At 37.6% G+C, this 16,866-nt stretch overlaps 1 protein-coding gene across 5 annotated transcripts in view; it reads right to left on the bottom strand.

Annotated features, from left to right (window-relative positions):
* DMD (dystrophin) overlaps window positions 1-16,866 on the bottom strand; it is a 1,087,789-nt gene that overhangs the window by 710,642 nt on the left and 360,281 nt on the right. For all 5 annotated transcript variants that reach the window (XM_051641663.1, XM_051641654.1, XM_051641680.1 and 2 more), the window contains 3 exons: window positions 16,753-16,860; window positions 9,391-9,570; window positions 2,658-2,833 (listed from right to left, as the gene is read on the bottom strand). In XM_051641663.1, coding sequence (XP_051497623.1) covers window positions 2,658-2,833; window positions 9,391-9,570; window positions 16,753-16,860 — 464 coding nt within the window. The remainder of the gene's footprint in view (window positions 1-2,657; window positions 2,834-9,390; window positions 9,571-16,752; window positions 16,861-16,866) is intronic.

Genomic DNA, 16,866 nt, shown 5'->3' with positions numbered 1-16,866 from the left:
CTTCAAGTCAAATTCTTTCAATTTTTTTTTCAATATAAATGGGGATTCCCATACTTCTAATCCTTCCAAAGAACTTGGAAATGTAAAAATAAAGAGCATTCTAGGAAGCTTGATGCTTCAATTTTAGCCAGCTATTGTTTCTCCTTCTTATGCAGTCCACCAATGTAGTATTCACAAAGTGGCCAAACTGTTCTTTTTTCCTTCTTGAAAAGTAAGAATGTGAAATGCTATTCACACTGTAGGTGCAGTGGATCTTTAAGATATCTTTTAGTCTTTTAAATACAACTAGATCACAGAAAAAAAAATATGGAGCACAAATTCCAAACATGTGGCAATGGAGCCTGACGCATTTATTTCAGGCATACTGTTTGTTTTATAACAAAAAACACTAACTAAAGCTTGAGAAAGAAGAAAGACACTGACAAAACCTGGAAACACTATTCACCACCTCCAAGAAGCCCTAACCCCTGATGTGTCTTTCCCTCCCATTCCCAAAAATACCAGGCAAGAGCATGCAGTGTGTTGCAGCGTGACTGCACAAACACAGTCTTACTGCCAACACAATCTGATTATGCACCTTCAGAAGCTTCTGGCAAGCAGTCAATATTTGCTGTTTTGGGTTTGTTGTTTGTTGTTACTTTTAGTCAAACAAAAAGTCAGCAGTACAGAATCATCAACTTTTAGTCATTTGGTACTCAGGGAAAATTTTGAACACAAACATACATATATAGAATATAGAATGATGCAGGCAAGACAGGTTGAGAACCTCCATTCTCTTAGTTTATTTGAAAAACTGAAAGCTATGCAGTATTATGGCTTGCTATGTTCTTGGGTGTAGGTACAACTAAATATACACAAAAAAAACCCTGAAAGATCTTGCAGCCAGCAATAGACCCAGAAAATAACTGACCAATTGTTGGGGAATACAACCATGAGGTTCTGCCGGCAAAAAAGCATTAATGGAAAACATACCTAGTCACCAATGCATGTAGACGTTTTAGTTGATCACTGTCTAGAGAGGAAAGGTATAGTCTTTTTGGCTGTTTAGTTAGAAATGCCAAAAAAAAAATTCTAAATGAAAAAGCATTGCCTTCAGATATTATAACCATCATTCATCCTGCTGCACAGCTGTGGACATAATTTACTTTGCACTTTTCCATACTCCAGGTCCACTCATTTACTCAGTGAACAGTCATACAGAACTAGTTTTCATATGATGGTATGTTTGCATTGTTATAACAAATCTAGTAATTCCTTCAGACAAAGCAATAGCCCAGCTAGTTAGATCATATTAAAGAGCATTAACCATGAACTCCCTTCTTCCTCCTAGAACTCAATTTTCTTTCCTACCAGATCCAAATAAAGACCTAATCTGTGCAGCAATGAAAAGGACTCTGGTTCTAAGTAATTGTAAGAAACCACAACTCAGTTATCTCTAGTCATCCTAAGCAAAGATTGAGAACTACAGATTGTTCCAAGGTTCATATCTTGATTATTACCCAAAAGTTTAACAAAATATAAATGGTGAATTAATATCTTTTAGAGAACATAACTCAAAACCCCTAAGGAAGTTACTTATTTAGTCTAAGCACTTTCTATAGGAGGAGCAGTTATCCAATTTAACACAAAGGATGTAAATTCCTCTTCTTACATCACATATAGAGCATTCTTAAATTTAGAAACCTTACTTTTGTAATGGTGGTAGAGAGGTAAGATAAATCACACTTCATACCCTATGTATAAAAAAAGATGCCTCTAAACAGCTTTTTTTTTCAATTACATACTCCGTAACAAAGAAGTCAGGTTTCTCCCATTGGCCTATCTCGTTATTCTTAAAAGGACTATTTTACAAGAAAATAACTTGTCATTGAAAGTACATTGAACTAAACAAAGAAATATTCTGTAGAGGTGAGACACTAAATGAAGCTTCACAGTTCTTTCAGTCCTTTAATCTGTTACCCTGGAATTCATGTTTATCTGAATATCAAAAAGCATTTCAAAAACAAGCATTACAATTAATGGTTGAAGTCTAGCTTAGCATCTTACTCAGAAATTTAGATCTTGAGCCAATTCTACGTAGATTCATCAGAAGCTTTTCTTCTGACTTTAAGAAGTGTTCAGTATTAGTCTAAAATCCCTTGTCACTTGGAGTTAGACAAGAAAAAATCTGAAAACTATGATACTGCATGTTTCACCAAATATTAACTCTGCCTCTCAGCTGCAGAGCTGTTATTTGTAGTGCTAAACCACAGAAAGAATTTGACCTTTAGAAATCAAGAAATATCTGCACTACTAGTATTCTAACTAATAAAAAAATTATTTTAAAAGAATGAAAAAGCTGGAAAGTAATGCTTCTTGTCCTTCAAGTTTCAAGACTACACTCAAGTGAGATCCCCACAATGCCATACAAAAGGACTTCTGACTATAATTACTATCACAGTGGTGTTCATGTAATGGTTAACATTATATTCTGCAAAATAGTTGGAATAGAAGCACAAAAAAATCCACAATTTACCTTGAGTAAAGAAAGACAATAATCAACTGGTACCTTAATGGAGAACAGAAACATTTTAAGCAAGCTGTTGCAGTCCAATTTCTACTTTTGTATTCTCATCCAAACTATCAGTATTCCCTCTCCATCTCTTATTGATTCTCACCTCTTCCTAATTTCTGAATCCACAAGGAGTTGCCTCTTTTTGTGAGGTGGAGGTGGTGGGAGCTCCTCTTTAGCATGCTTAACCAGGATTTGTTCTCTTGTGGTCACCATAGTTACTGTTTCCATTACGGTTGTCTGTGTTACTGATGTCTGAGTGGTACTGACAGCCTGCGAAATCTGTGAGAAGTATTAAAACAGAGGTCACACATTGTTTGCAAGACTTTAGTAAAGACTGCTTGGAGTAGCAATAGACAATAATGAGAAACTGCTCCCATCTAATCATAGGCTGACCTTCAGAAAAAAAAAAAAAAAAAAAAAAAAGCAAACAACAAAACACCATATGCAACTCAAATCAAATCTTTTATCTGACTTACGCTGTGGGAACAAGGTTTGCAGAAGTCAGTAAAATCAGAAAAGATCCCAAACAGATTACGGCATCCTCTAAATCATGCTGAATAATTAAATGGTCAATTTTATGTTGGAATTGAATGACAGCGAATATATAAAATGTTACTATATGTTGCCTTGCCTCCATTCTGAAGATTTATTCCTTGAGAATTAATAGAGGCGGGGTAACAGCACTAAATTACCAATTGTTATTTTTACCACTCAGAAGAATTTTCAAACTAGAATGTAATTCAACACAACCTACTTGCACAAAAGGGCAGTTAGCTTTCTGTCAGGAAATTTTAAGTTAGAAAACAAACAGTAGAAGGCAAATTAATTTGCATCAGTATTATTCCATAACTAAAAACTAATGTTAAGGGGTCGTGACATATACTAATACACATAATATGTAACACTGCAAACACTACCAACCTAATACGTTTAACTTTGCCTGGTAATATGAAAACAAAACCTTCATACAGTTCAGCTGCATAAAAAAAAAAAAAGGGAAAGTTGAGAAGGATTTTCTGCTCATATTTGTTTGAAAGATACTAGTTGTACATGTACTGCCCATTTATATTTGTTCCCATATAACACCAAACTACAAACTTCCCACTTAAAAAACTGGGCAGCTGTTCTTAAGTCCCTTAACTCAGAAGAAATGGGTTAGTTCTTTTTCTGGTTCTGTCAGATGATGGCTCATTTGTCAAAATGCTCTAGTTTCAGCTCCAATGACCACTTAACAGTTTAGGGTCAGTGAAATGGAAAATAAAAGGAAGAAGTTATACCAGGAGCACAAAAAGCTGTGGATCAGCATAGCCCTGCTTCTTTGCTTATTGCCAATGTGCAAGAATTAGAAAGACTTTCCAATTCAGCAACAGCCAGTATCTAAAATTCCATTAAACTATATACACATACATAAATAACCTATTAGTTTTTGCATCAGAAATTCCATAGGAGTATTGAGATATTAGCATTTCTACATACAATGGAGAAGAAACATACCAGGTAATTAACTACAACTCCTTCCACACAATTATTTGTTATATTCAATAGACTGACAAGAAAAGGGGGATACTGTTAATAACCAGCCTCCACTCAGTGGGTAAGACCAATAAAGCTAAAAAAAACCCTGGGGAAAAAAAGGTTCCTGCCAAAATTGTCATAAGGTCTTAAAAACAAAACAAACAAACAAACAAACAAAAAAACCAAAGAAAACAAAACAAAACAAAAAAGTCTTCCTACTTTGTCTAGTCAGCCAGTGAAAGTGATGAGCAGGAAAGTCCATTACCACTGTAATTTTCAAAATCTTTCATAAAGCAGTCAGCTCAATGCTATGCTTCCCTCTCTAGAAATGACCAGCTGTCATCCGAAATGACCATCCTGTTTTAGAGCAGGATCTGGACTATCCATAGGACTACAAAATTAAGATTCAAAGCAGATTTTTTTAAAATAAAATCTCTGGATTGTCAAATGGAGTAAACTGTTTGTGAACTGAAGAGACTTAGCTAACATATGAACTACATAAATTTTTGGAAGCAAAAAGCACACAGTTGACTTTTTAATCACTACAATGCTTTAGTTCCCTTAACAAGATGTATTGACTTTCATATTTTCAACTACAGAAATCATGACAATAATAAGTAAATGCTCCTATATAGTTTCATTAAAGCTTTATACAGCATTAATTTCAATTTTTTTTTTACTTAATTGTATTTTGAGGCGGAAAGGAAAAGTAAATTAAAGCTTCTGAGATCTAGGGTTCTATGAAATTTGAGGATAACACCTGATGCCATTTTTTCCTGGGTTGACTCTGTAGCTAAGAACACTCCAAAGAACTGCTTGTTCCTTATATGCCATTTTGGGTACAGTCTCAGTTTTATCCCCAAATCAATGAAAGGATGATATTTCTGAGGCTTGAGGTCATATCCTGTCATGTTTCCATTTGCCAATCAATACCAGGGTACAGTTTACAGTGAAGAAGGAGCAAAAAAAGAGGATAAACCACAGCTAGGGCATTTAGGGCACTGTAGGAGTCATCTGCAGCATGCTATCTATTATACAGGAGTAATTGTTTCAGCTGGTGACTGGGAACTGTGTTTCAAAAGGAGGCAGTGCACTTGTATGCTCAGAGCACTCTAGTCACAATGCTGGGGGGGTAATGATTTACATGTCAAAATTGTTAAATGTTTTTCATGTTTAATTAATAGGTGAGGAGGTTATATACTATATACTTTGAAAGGAGAATGGAGATGTGAAATTGAAGTTCATAATAATTCTAAGTAGAGACTGGGAAGACTAAAAGGCAATAAAGATGACACTGCAATGTAACTCTGCAAGATTAACTTGGTTCACATTTAAAGAGTGCACATATTTAGAGGGTAAAGGAATGTCCTTAAAAATTCAAGGAAGTCTCTAAAAGGAATTAGTTTTTTTTCACTTCCCTGCCAAAAAGAACCATAATCCACTTCTTAAATGTAATTGCTGAAGTGGTGTGTTTCATGTATTATTCAAAGATGTTCCAAATAATGACAGTGTCCTGGTTTGAGCCAGGATGAAGCCAATTTTCCTTTTACCATTTTGTTTTGGTTTTTGTTTTCTGGGTTTTTTTCTTCAGTCAGCTCTCTATTAACTAGAAGCAGGTTTTCCAGCTAGTGGACTGATAATGTTGGAATGTTTATGTTACTGCTGAGACACCAAGGTGTCTCTGCTTATTGAATCTGTGGCCTCAGATGCTAAGGAAGCCTAAGAGTCGTATCTGTAGCCCCACTGTACAAAGGAGTGGACTAGATGGAAAGCAAAATTGACCAAAATGTTCCATTCCATATATCTACGTAAGCCTGCTGTAAGGTCTGAGATCATGGAAGTCAACTTCCTTCCTGCTGCTTCTTCCCTTCTATTCCATCCATGGTCAGCATTCGAGGAGAATTCCATCTATCCATTACTGTTGATCCCCAGACTTGTGCATTCCTGACCCTCATTACTCTCCCCTCAGCTCCTGTCTGCGCTGCCACTCTCTCCGGCAGCTCCAGGACATTTCAAAACTGCTCACAGCTCAGGAGATGCCAGGGGAGTTGCTAGGCAGTGGGGTTTTGCACATTACTGAATATACTTGTATATAATTGTACATAATTTCTTATTAATAGTATTTAATTAAAGCAGTCTAGTTTAGTTTTCAATCCAGGAAATCTCTCTGCCTTATTGTTTCTCTCCTTTCCCTACCTGGGTGGGGAGTGGAGGGGATCGAGAGCATTGCTGTCACTGGTTTAATTGCCGATCCTGAGTCAAACCATGACAGACAGTATTGATTCTTCATCCCTATAAGTTCCTCCCAAACAAATATGAGTCTTAGAAGAGGAGCTATCTTCTAGGCCTTTAACCCACTAGAAGATAATATGAAAAGTGCTAAGGTAACAAGGCTGCACATTAAAAGGCTTTCAAAACACAATGCTTGCCTGCAGTTACACATTAGCAAGCTAACCTCAGAAACATGTTAAAACTCATCTCTTTGCAGAGTGAACAAATTTAAATCTTCCTTTTCATCCTCTACGGGCAAACATAGGTACAATGTCTGTATAGCACTTCAGTAGTTTTATGTAATTTTATTTCTCTTTTATACGGTAGTCTACCTTTAATGCCATCATTTATTACTGCCTTTGGAAGTGACCTCAGCCCTGATAAACTCATAATTGTCCTTAACATTCACTTTTGAAGCTGTCATCTGTTCTTTGAAGAAAGGTATGCATGTGAGTGGGAAAGCTCAGATGAGAAATGGTGTTTTCTTTAGTTTGAGAAGCTTTTCAGTACAATTCAGTGAAGCATAATGAACTCACCAAGGGTGGGTTTAGAGTTTCTAAAACTTACACATGTAGTCTATGCAATTTGTCCTTGTCCTTGTTTCCACTGCATCATCAACAAAGGAAAGCTGACATTTTCAAGATGAGAACAAAATGCTTTTTAAAAGGTATCTCTCTTCCTTAGCCTTGACATCCACTCATTCACAGCAGAAACTTTAGCCATGAGTTCATATTAGATACTTAAACTCAGTAGCAATGAATTCAGCTAAATTTGGGAGGACTCACATTCTACTTTCTGCACTCTTCCTTTGGGATGTAAAATTGCTTCCTATGCCTAGTTGGAGAATCAGTTTTGAACTGAGACTGAGGTCTTTTCCAATGAATTTTTGTTGTTACCAAGTTAATCACAGATGGAGGGGAAAAAACATCATTATGAAGGTACTATGAGACTTAGTAATAAATGGAATAAAGTTAATTTTGAAGTAAATATCCAAGTTTGGTAAATAAAACGTGCATTTTCTGATATATTTTAGTGAAAAATATTATATTGGTCAGTCTCTTCCAACTCTCCTTTTCCTCAGTTCAGGATTAGAGATAATAATTAGAACTTTGAGAGGCATTTTTTTCCTTGCAGTCTAAATGTGACAGTGAGCTCTGTAATGAAGAAATGTATAAATGTCACTAACATTATCTGCCCTGCCCAGGTAGAAATATGTGGCAAAAAATACACCATCAGTATCCCACAGAGGACGTATCTAAACTGTGTAACAGTGCCTTAGGAAGCAGTCTTTCAGCAAGCACTGAATGTGTAATGTCTCCAGAATTTGAAGCAATATGCCCACAACAGCATACCAACTCTGTGCCAAGCAAAGTAGATTTTTCTTGGAGGAAAAACTTATCAACTCAATTGATATGATAAGACAGTTACACTGGTATGAGAATCCAAAGCATCTCCCACCCATGCTTTTCCATGATGTATCGATGTACAGCATCAGGATTGTTCGCTTCATGAGGAGACTATCTTTTCTGTAATCTGAGTTTCATTTTCAAAACTAGTATCTGCTTTTAGGACCAAATAACAGCCTAATTAACTCTGTAACGCTTTGGAGTGACTTACTAACTTTTTCAAATTATGTGACCCTAGCCATCCTAAATTAAAAATTAATCTCTGGATTTTCCTCTACATTGAAACAACAGGTTTCCTACAGCAAACATACAAGAGTTAAATCAAACTTTCAACTGCTTTAAGTGCTGTATAGCACAAGCTTCTTTTGCCTTCAGTTACTAAATGAAACTGTACCCTTTCCTCATTTCATTCTCTTCTGTTCTCCCAAACTGATTTTTCCCAACTGCAGCTACACAAGCAACTATATCATAGAGCAAACTAAATTTTAAGGTATGAATTAGAAGCAAGGTTATTAAGAGATATTCAGGTCACTACAGGAAGTAGAGCAGCTTTAATTGAATTACCCACACACAAGTTGGTAGAAGCATCAGTATACAGCAACAAAAAAAGTACAGCCTACTCAAGGGAATTGAATCAAACTGACCAGAACTATGAGAGGCACTCTAGGGAGAGGACCGAGGTGCATGCAGTAATGTTCAGCTCTGTTATCATTAAAATTCTTAATGCCCATTTCCATTTCACCAGTCATACAATGATAGCCCAAAAATAACTCAACATTAATGAGATAATGCAACGGAAAAAAGTGAGCTGATGTGGGTTTAATTCTAGTAAGAAAGAGATGCCGACAGATGATAGGAAAAATAAATGGAGAGCACTGATTGTTCTTATCTGGTTGTCATGATTTAACTCAGGATCAGCAACTAAAAAAGTTATAATAATGCTCTCTTATTAAAAAAAAAAAAAAAAGTCAAACTTCAAAATTCCTTTCTTTGCTTCTCAATTTCTTTTTTAATATATTACAGTTAACAAAGGAGCTGGCCAAAGTATATTATATATATTATTTTTATATTTTCTTTTTTCATTGACAGTTTGGCTATAGGTATGGATTGATTTCTTCATTTTTGCAAGAAACTCCTCTTTCTATGGCCTCTCTTTTAAATCTGAATATCAGTGCAACAGAAGCAGAAGTAAAACAGTAATCTATTGCAATCTTTTATTATTATTAAAAAGAAATAAAATAATTTCTCTTCAACTAGTAAACAGTTCTTACACTAATTTAATACTTCGTGTTATTCCACAGATACAGCCATAAAAACAGTGCATTTGAAGTGACCAACTATTATAGGTTAAAAATAAATTAAGTGGAAAGAGTATTTTCATTACAGATTGTATCATCCCTGAAAACAAAGTTAATAACCCAAGAAAGTAATCAAGACTATAAAGAGACATCAGAAATTAACTAACTAAAATTCTGGAAAGTTAAAGTTGTATAATTCTATCCTAAAAATAAAATATTTCTTAAGCAACAAACAGGAAAAAAAAAAATTAAACCAATATGACACACTGCTCCAAAACTACTTCAAGCATTTGACTGGAAAAGGATTTGACTGTCACTACCTGACAAAATGATGGTTTTAACAAACCTGTTCAGAATTACTCTCCACCTTTTGCACAAGGCTATCCCAACGCTGGGCAAAATTTTCAAGACGACTTTCAAGCTTTTGAGCCACTGCTTTATTTTTCACAGCTACCAGGAGGTCTTGGCTGAGTGACTTCAGCTTGCCCATCATTTGTCTTTTCATTTCTAGATCTCCTTTTAGGATCTGTTAAACAGAGTAGGAAGATCAGTAATTCATACAGGAAAAAAACCCCACAACAAAAACAACAACAACAACTAAACTAAAAAACCAAAACCAACAGAAGAAAAATTCTAAAGAGAGTATCATAAAGAACCAAAAATGGGTAAGGGTATTTCATACAAACTCCTATACTTCTATGCTGTTGTTACTGTAAAAACTGCTGGCAGAGCTGACAGTGGAATGGACACATTGTAGTCCAAAAAGAAATGCAACATGACAGGTAGAGTAACTCCAGATATCACAGCATGCCTCAGGTGGCAACATCAATCAAAAAGCTGACAGCTGTGTGACTTTAATAACATTAAAACTGCACTAATGTTATCAACATTTCAAATAATGTTTCTTTAAAGATTTGTTGTACTTTGTCACACATTGCATATTAAAACTCACTGGGAAAAAAACAGCTTTCTAGAAAATATTATTTGCCCCCAAACTAGGAAAAAAAAAAAAAGCTCAAAGTTAGTTTGCTTCTGGTAATACTGAAGAATCATAAATTTCTTTTCTTCCATGGATCTCAGCAGGCCTTGGTTACATGGTAGTAGTCTCAAAAGGAATGAAGAGCTGTTGGGAACCCCAGGAGCACTGCTGAGCATGCCAAGGAAAGGGCCCTGCTGCTACGAGCCTGGAAACTCCCATGTTTATCTGCAAGTTGCCATACAGCCTGAATGCACAAATGCTAACAGAAAGTGAGAAACTTTCAGTCTTCACATCTCTATTGCAGTAAACTGCCATGAGGTCTTGAAACTCCCGAGATCTATACACACATGTCTCTATGAAGTAGGCGGTTCACAGACTGAAGTGTCATCCATAGCTCCAGTTCTCACCTGGGTTTCTATTTTAATGCCTCTACTGGTTCATACTACTGATTTTCATACCTTAAGCACTCATTCTCTGCACCCTAATCTGTGCTAACTATGGCCATGGCTCCCCATGAGGATTGCAATCTAATGCCTAAGGCATTTCCTATACATTTGGAAAGGGATAATTAAAGACATCTTGAGATAACATAATTTTGTCTAGATATACTTTCCTTTAGCCACACAATTCAAAACTGTAATCTAAACTACAACTCAGTAAAAGAAAGACTTGTAGTCTTTGTAAACAGTACTCTTTCAATTCAGAGGTGGTTTGAAACATTGTAATTACTGACGTTAGATAAAGTTAAAATGAACATTTAAATTGACAGCTCTATGAAACAGCAGCTAAAACACTTCATATTTAAGAATCTGTATGGTAGTAGATTCAGAAGGAGCAGACTAGATGTAAAATAATCTTCCACCTTAAAATTGCAACAATTACTATATTTGATTTTTTGACCTACAGTGTAAGAAAAAGCACATACACTAACTGAAATAATCAAAAGTGATACTCTATGACAAATGATTAGTGAATTCTGAACAGCAGTGTTTTAATTCCAGACTTCACAGTCAACAATGGTTGTATAATACATAAATTAATTCTCAGTCAATCCCAGGTACATGGAACACAATCAGTAAGTGAAACCATACTGAGATGGATAATAAAATTTTCTATTTGTCAAAGGTACTACTCACTACTACCTAAAATACTTTTGTGATAGCTACAGTTAATATGTAAAAATCATAGAATCACAGAATGTATTGGGTTGGAAGGGATCTATAAAGGTCATCTAGTCCAAGCCCCCTACAATAAGCAAGGACTTATTATCTCCAACTCGAACAGATTGCTTGGGACCCCATCAAGCCTAACCTTGAACGTCTCCAGGTATGGGGCCTCCACCACCTCTCTAGGCAACCTGTTCCAGTGATCCACCCAACCTCATATTAAAGAAGTTCTACCTTGGTGAGGCCACATCTGGAATATTGTGTCCAGTTCTGGGCTCCTCAGTCCAAGAAGAACAGGGAACTGCTTGAAAGAGTCCAGTGCAGAGCCACAAAGATGATTAAGGGGGTGGAACATCTCCCTTATGAGGAAAGGCTGAGGGAGCTGGGCCTCTTTAGATTGAAGAAGAGGAGACAGAGGGACGACATCATAATTGTTTACAAATTATCTTAAGGGGGAGTGTCAGGACGATGGAACCAAACTTTTTTCAGTGACGTCCAGTGATAGGACAAGGGGCAATGGGTGCAAACTGGAGCACAGGAGGTTCCATGTAAATATCAGAAAAAACTTCTTTACTGTGAGAGTGACAGAGCACTGGAACAGGCTGTCCAGAGATGTTGTGGAGTCTCCTTCTCTGGAGACATTCAAAACCCACCTGGATGCGTTCCTGTGTGATGTACTCCAGATGACCCTGCCTGGCAGGGTCATCTAGACTAGATCACCTGGACTAGATGATCTTTTGAGGTCCCTTCCAACCCCTAAGATTCTGTGATTCTGTAATGTAAAACCTAAATCTACCCTTCTCTAGCTTGAAACCATTACCCCGTATCCTTTTTTTACATGCCCTTGTGAACAGGTGTTCCCCAGCTTTCTTATAGGCCCCTTTCAGGTACTGGAAGAGCGCTATAAGGTGCCCTCGGAGTCTTTTTCAGGATGAATAAGCCCAACTCCCTCAGCCTGTCTTCACAGGAGAGGTGCTCCAGCCCTCTAATCATTTTTGTCACCCTCCTCTGGACAAGCTCCAACAGGTTCACATCCTTCTTGTGTTGAGGGCTCCAGAGCTGGACGTATTAATCCGGGTGAGGTCTCACCAGGGCAGAGTAGAGAGGCAAAACCATCTTTCTTGATCTGTTGGCCACACTTCTTTTGATGTAGCCCAGGACATGGTTGGCCTTCTGGGCTGTCATTACACATTGGTGGCTCATGTCCAGCTTTTGATCCACTAGTACCCCAGGGCTTTTTCTTCCGGGCTGCTCTCTAGCATGTCTTCCCGCAGCCTGTATTCATATCTCCAGTTGCCCCAGACTCGGTGCAGGACCCTGCAATTGGCCCTGTTGAACCTCATAAGGTTCACCTGGGCCCCCTTCTCCAGCTTGTCCAGGTCCCTCTGCATGGCATCCCGTCCCTCTGGCAAATAGATCACCTCACCCAGCTTGGTGTCATTGGCAAACTTGCTGAGGGTGCTCTCAATGCCAATTAATGATGATTCTGTTTTCACATCACCTTATTGAAAATCTGTCAATGTGCTACAGTAATGAATAATATGGTCTTGCTTTGTTTACTCATGGTACAAAGAAAGACCTAAAATACTAATGAGCTAGCAAGAAAAGATGTGATTTAACAATCTGCAAGAGGATAAATGGTACTATTTGCTTTATGAAATTAATCATCAAATAACTCAGTCATTACTTCTGTCAATTGGATACTGTAAGCTCCAAAACTTGAACACCATGCAGTGGGTTCCTTATTCATTGGTAATGTGCTGCTACTTGTTTTTAATTTTCCAGTTTTTAATTATAGCTGATTTTATTTTCCTTTAACATCACCAAAAACTTTCTTTGATCATTGTAATATTGTAATCAGCAACATTTCCTGTAAAGTAATTGTTTGGCTTCTAAGAGATTTATTCCAGTAGAAAACAGTGCATTATTTAATTTATTTTTTCTAATAAGCAACTAAATTTGCATTAAGTTAAGCAAGTGAAGATTTAACTCTATATTAATAAACTCAAATACAACTACAAATACATAGATGTAGAATCTTTGCAATAGATCACAACATCTTATGAAGAAAAGGAACACCACCTTCATTTCACAGGCTGCAAAACCTGGACACAGGACTTACAACTATCAAGCCTGTGGCAAGGAATGCCAGAAAAATTCTACCTCAATCTGCACACTTATGTTGTACATTCTTAGTGCATCCAATCCTCCATTTTAGTCCATGCTCTCTGTCATCATCTTTAGTAAGAATTCAGGAAAAATTATAGTAACCATGAACGAATGGTAGGTGGAAAACAACCCAACACATCAGTTGTTTTTAAGGAAATATTTTTAGAACGAGAGCAACTACTCATCAATAGCACAGGAGGAGAGGGGAAAAGAAAAAGGGGGAGGAAGAAAAGTCAGCATAAATATATGTAAAAAGCAGTAAAGCTTAACAGTTTTTCTGATCTTAAAACTAAGCAGATCCCAAAGATAGTTAATGATACAGGAGACAATTTTTCACATGCAATACTGAATGAATCCTCTGCTATATCTGAACAAAATTTCTTACCAATAGATATGGGTACAGTATATAAATCAAGAAGAAATCTAAATTACTTATAACAATTTTAACACAATGTTAGAACTGGGTGAATTGCTACACTGACCAAAAATATATGTTACCCGCTCATTTCAATAACAATTAAAAAGCAATTACTAAAGCTAAGGGGAAAGAGAGGTACCTGTACTTAGTTTACATGACAAGATTTTGGCAGCAGAACGGCTGCAAGGGTGGCTTCTTGTGAGAAGACACCAGAGGCTGTGCTCATGTTGGACAGAACCAGTTCCAGCTGGCACCAAAACAGATCCACTGCTGCCCAAAGCTGAGCCCATCAGTGACTCCAGTGGTGCATTTGTTATGGTATCAATAAGAAAGAGTAACAAATGCTGCTGCACAGCAGCTGTAAGAGGGAGGAGTAAGAAAAATTTGAAACAGTCCTGCAGAAATGAAGGTCAGAAAAGAAGGAGAAAGAGGAGCTGCTGTAGGAATTGCCAATGGAGACCATGGTGATAGAGGTTGTCCCCCTGCAGCCCATGGAGAACCCCACATTGGAGAAGGTGGATGTAAATGAAGAAAGCTGTGACCCTGTGGAGAGATTACAGTGGAGCAGGCTCCTGGAAGTAGCTGTGGCTTTGTGGAGAGAAGCCCATGCTGGAGCAGGCCTCCTGGCAGGACCTGTGGCCCTGCAGGGGGTCCCATGCTGGAGCAGTCTACTGAAGGACTGCAATCCATGTAAAGGAACCATGCTGGAGAAATTAATGAAGAAATGCAACCCATGGGAAGGATGCACACTGGAGCAGTTCATGAAGGACTGTCAACAGTGGGTGGGACTTATGCTGGAACACAGAAATACTGTAAAGAGGAAGTTAAAGCAGTGACAAAGCATCATGATCTGACCCCAAACCTTATTCCATGAGAGAAAGAGAGAGAAAAAATGGGTGTAGTAGCAATAACAACTACAGTGTCTTAGAGTTATGCTGACAATCATACTCTAGGCTTTGAATTTTTGAAAAAAAACCAAACCAAACAAACCCAAATATTAATTTCTCAGTTATTCTATGAATGAACAGGGACATTTACCACTAATTCTGCAAGGTAGTTATGTATTAAATAATCAAGCTGGAAGAATTTTAGATATATTTTTTTAAGAAAAAGTCCTATGTATTTGTATCTGTGATGACAGAATACAGTCAGTTACTTAAACTTCAGAAATATCATGGTATTTTAATTGACCAAAAGCTCAATTTTTTCTACTTTTCTACTTTCAGTACAGCAGGATGAGAAGGACACGAAGCTGGGAGGATTGGCTGATTCACCTGAAGGCTGTGTGCCCATTCAGAAAAATTTGGATAGGCTGGGTAGCTGGGCAAAGAGGAACCTAATGAGGTTCAACAAGAGCAAATGCAGAGTCCCACACCTGGGAAGGAACAACAAAATGCACCAGTACAGGTTAGGAGGTGATCTGCTAAAAAGCAGCTCTGTGGAGAAGGACCTTGGAGTCCTGGTAAGACAAGAAGTTATCCCTGGAACAACAGTGTACCCTTGTGGCCAGGAAAGCCAATAGCACTCAGGGTTGCATTAGGAGGAGTGTCTCCAGCAGATCGAGGGAGGTTCTCCTCCCCCTCTACTTGGCCCTAGTGAGACCTCACTTGGAATACTGTGTTCAGTTCTGGGCTTCCCAGTTCAAGATGGACAGGGATCTACTTGATAGAGTTTAACAGAGGGCTAAGAGGATGATTAAGGGACTGGAACACCTGCCTTACAAAAAAAGGCTGCGAGACCTGGGGCTTTTCAGTCTAGAGAGGAGAAGACTGGGGGGCATCTAATTAATGTCTATAAATACATGAGGGCTGGGCATCAAGAAGGCATGGACAAGCTCTTTTCACTTGTGCCCTGTGATAGGACATGGGGCAATGGATCCAAACTCGAGCATAGGAAGTTCCACCTCAACATGAGGAAGAACTTCTTTACTGTGAGGGTCACAGAGCCCTGGAACAGGCTCCCCAGAGAGCTTGTGGAGTCTCCTTCTTTGGAGACTTTCAAGACCTGTCTGGATGTTTTTCTGAGTGATCTGCCCTAGTTTTGGTCCTGCTCTGGCAGGGTGCTTGGACTCTATGATCTTTGGAGGTCCCTTCCAACCTCTAATATTCTGTGACATCAATTCTAAAACTACTTTTAAAAATCTAAGGTTGAGCCTACTGTATAAAGAAAGACTTAATACATTATTCATGCATGAAAATTATAGTACATAAACTGTAAAACCAAGTGTTGAAATAATGCCTAGGACACTTCCCCCTCCATTCAACAAAACAAATAATAATAATTCAGTTTAAACAGAAGAGTATAAATGAAGTTTCTATTTGCAGCAATATTTTACCGTTTCTAATAAAAAACGTGGGCCTGAATATTTCCTTTCCTCTAGAAGCATAAGCACTCATTGTTACATACAAAACCAGCACATATCCTACCATTTTCTTTACAAAGGTCCTAATGCATTAAAACCATTTAGAAGTCTAGGCTGTGACAAGTTTTTCACCTCTACAGCCACAGCATCTTTCTAGGCCAGTCAGACCTACATTCCCCCCATAAGGATGATGCATAGGAGGGTGTGTTTTCTGAAGAGTGAGGCAGAGGACATCTTGGAAAGGGTACCTTTTATGTATGTAACTAGACTCCTGAAATACAGTAGAGGTACAATTGAATGTTTTACTAATTTCTGCATTTCACAATTTTTCAGTCTTCAGTTTTTTCAAGGAATGTTTAACAGGATTTTCTGTATGAAAAGTATTTACTCATATGCATATGTCTTTGTATAAATGCTACTTCAGTTCACAATTGGTTCCTTTACCAGCAAGGCCATGGAGCAACCTATTCCATGTGAGACAACAACATTCATTTCCGAAGTAAGAAACAGCTGCTTCATTAAAACATACCATCTGAGAGTGGGATAAAGCCACCTGTACTCAGACTCACAAAAAAGAAAGATTATCATAAAATAGGAGAACAAAAAATACATACAGCTATTTTGTGTAGATTGGTCAGCATTTCATTTTGATCTTTAAAACCAGTTGTCTGAATTTTGCTCACAGCATCCTCCTTCTCAGTAAGCCATGCATCAAAAAGGCACTGAAA

Source organism: Apus apus, chromosome 1, assembly GCF_020740795.1.
Source record: "Apus apus isolate bApuApu2 chromosome 1, bApuApu2.pri.cur, whole genome shotgun sequence".
Taxonomy (NCBI): domain Eukaryota; kingdom Metazoa; phylum Chordata; class Aves; order Apodiformes; family Apodidae; genus Apus; species Apus apus.
This window is presented reverse-complemented; position numbering and strand designations above follow the sequence as displayed.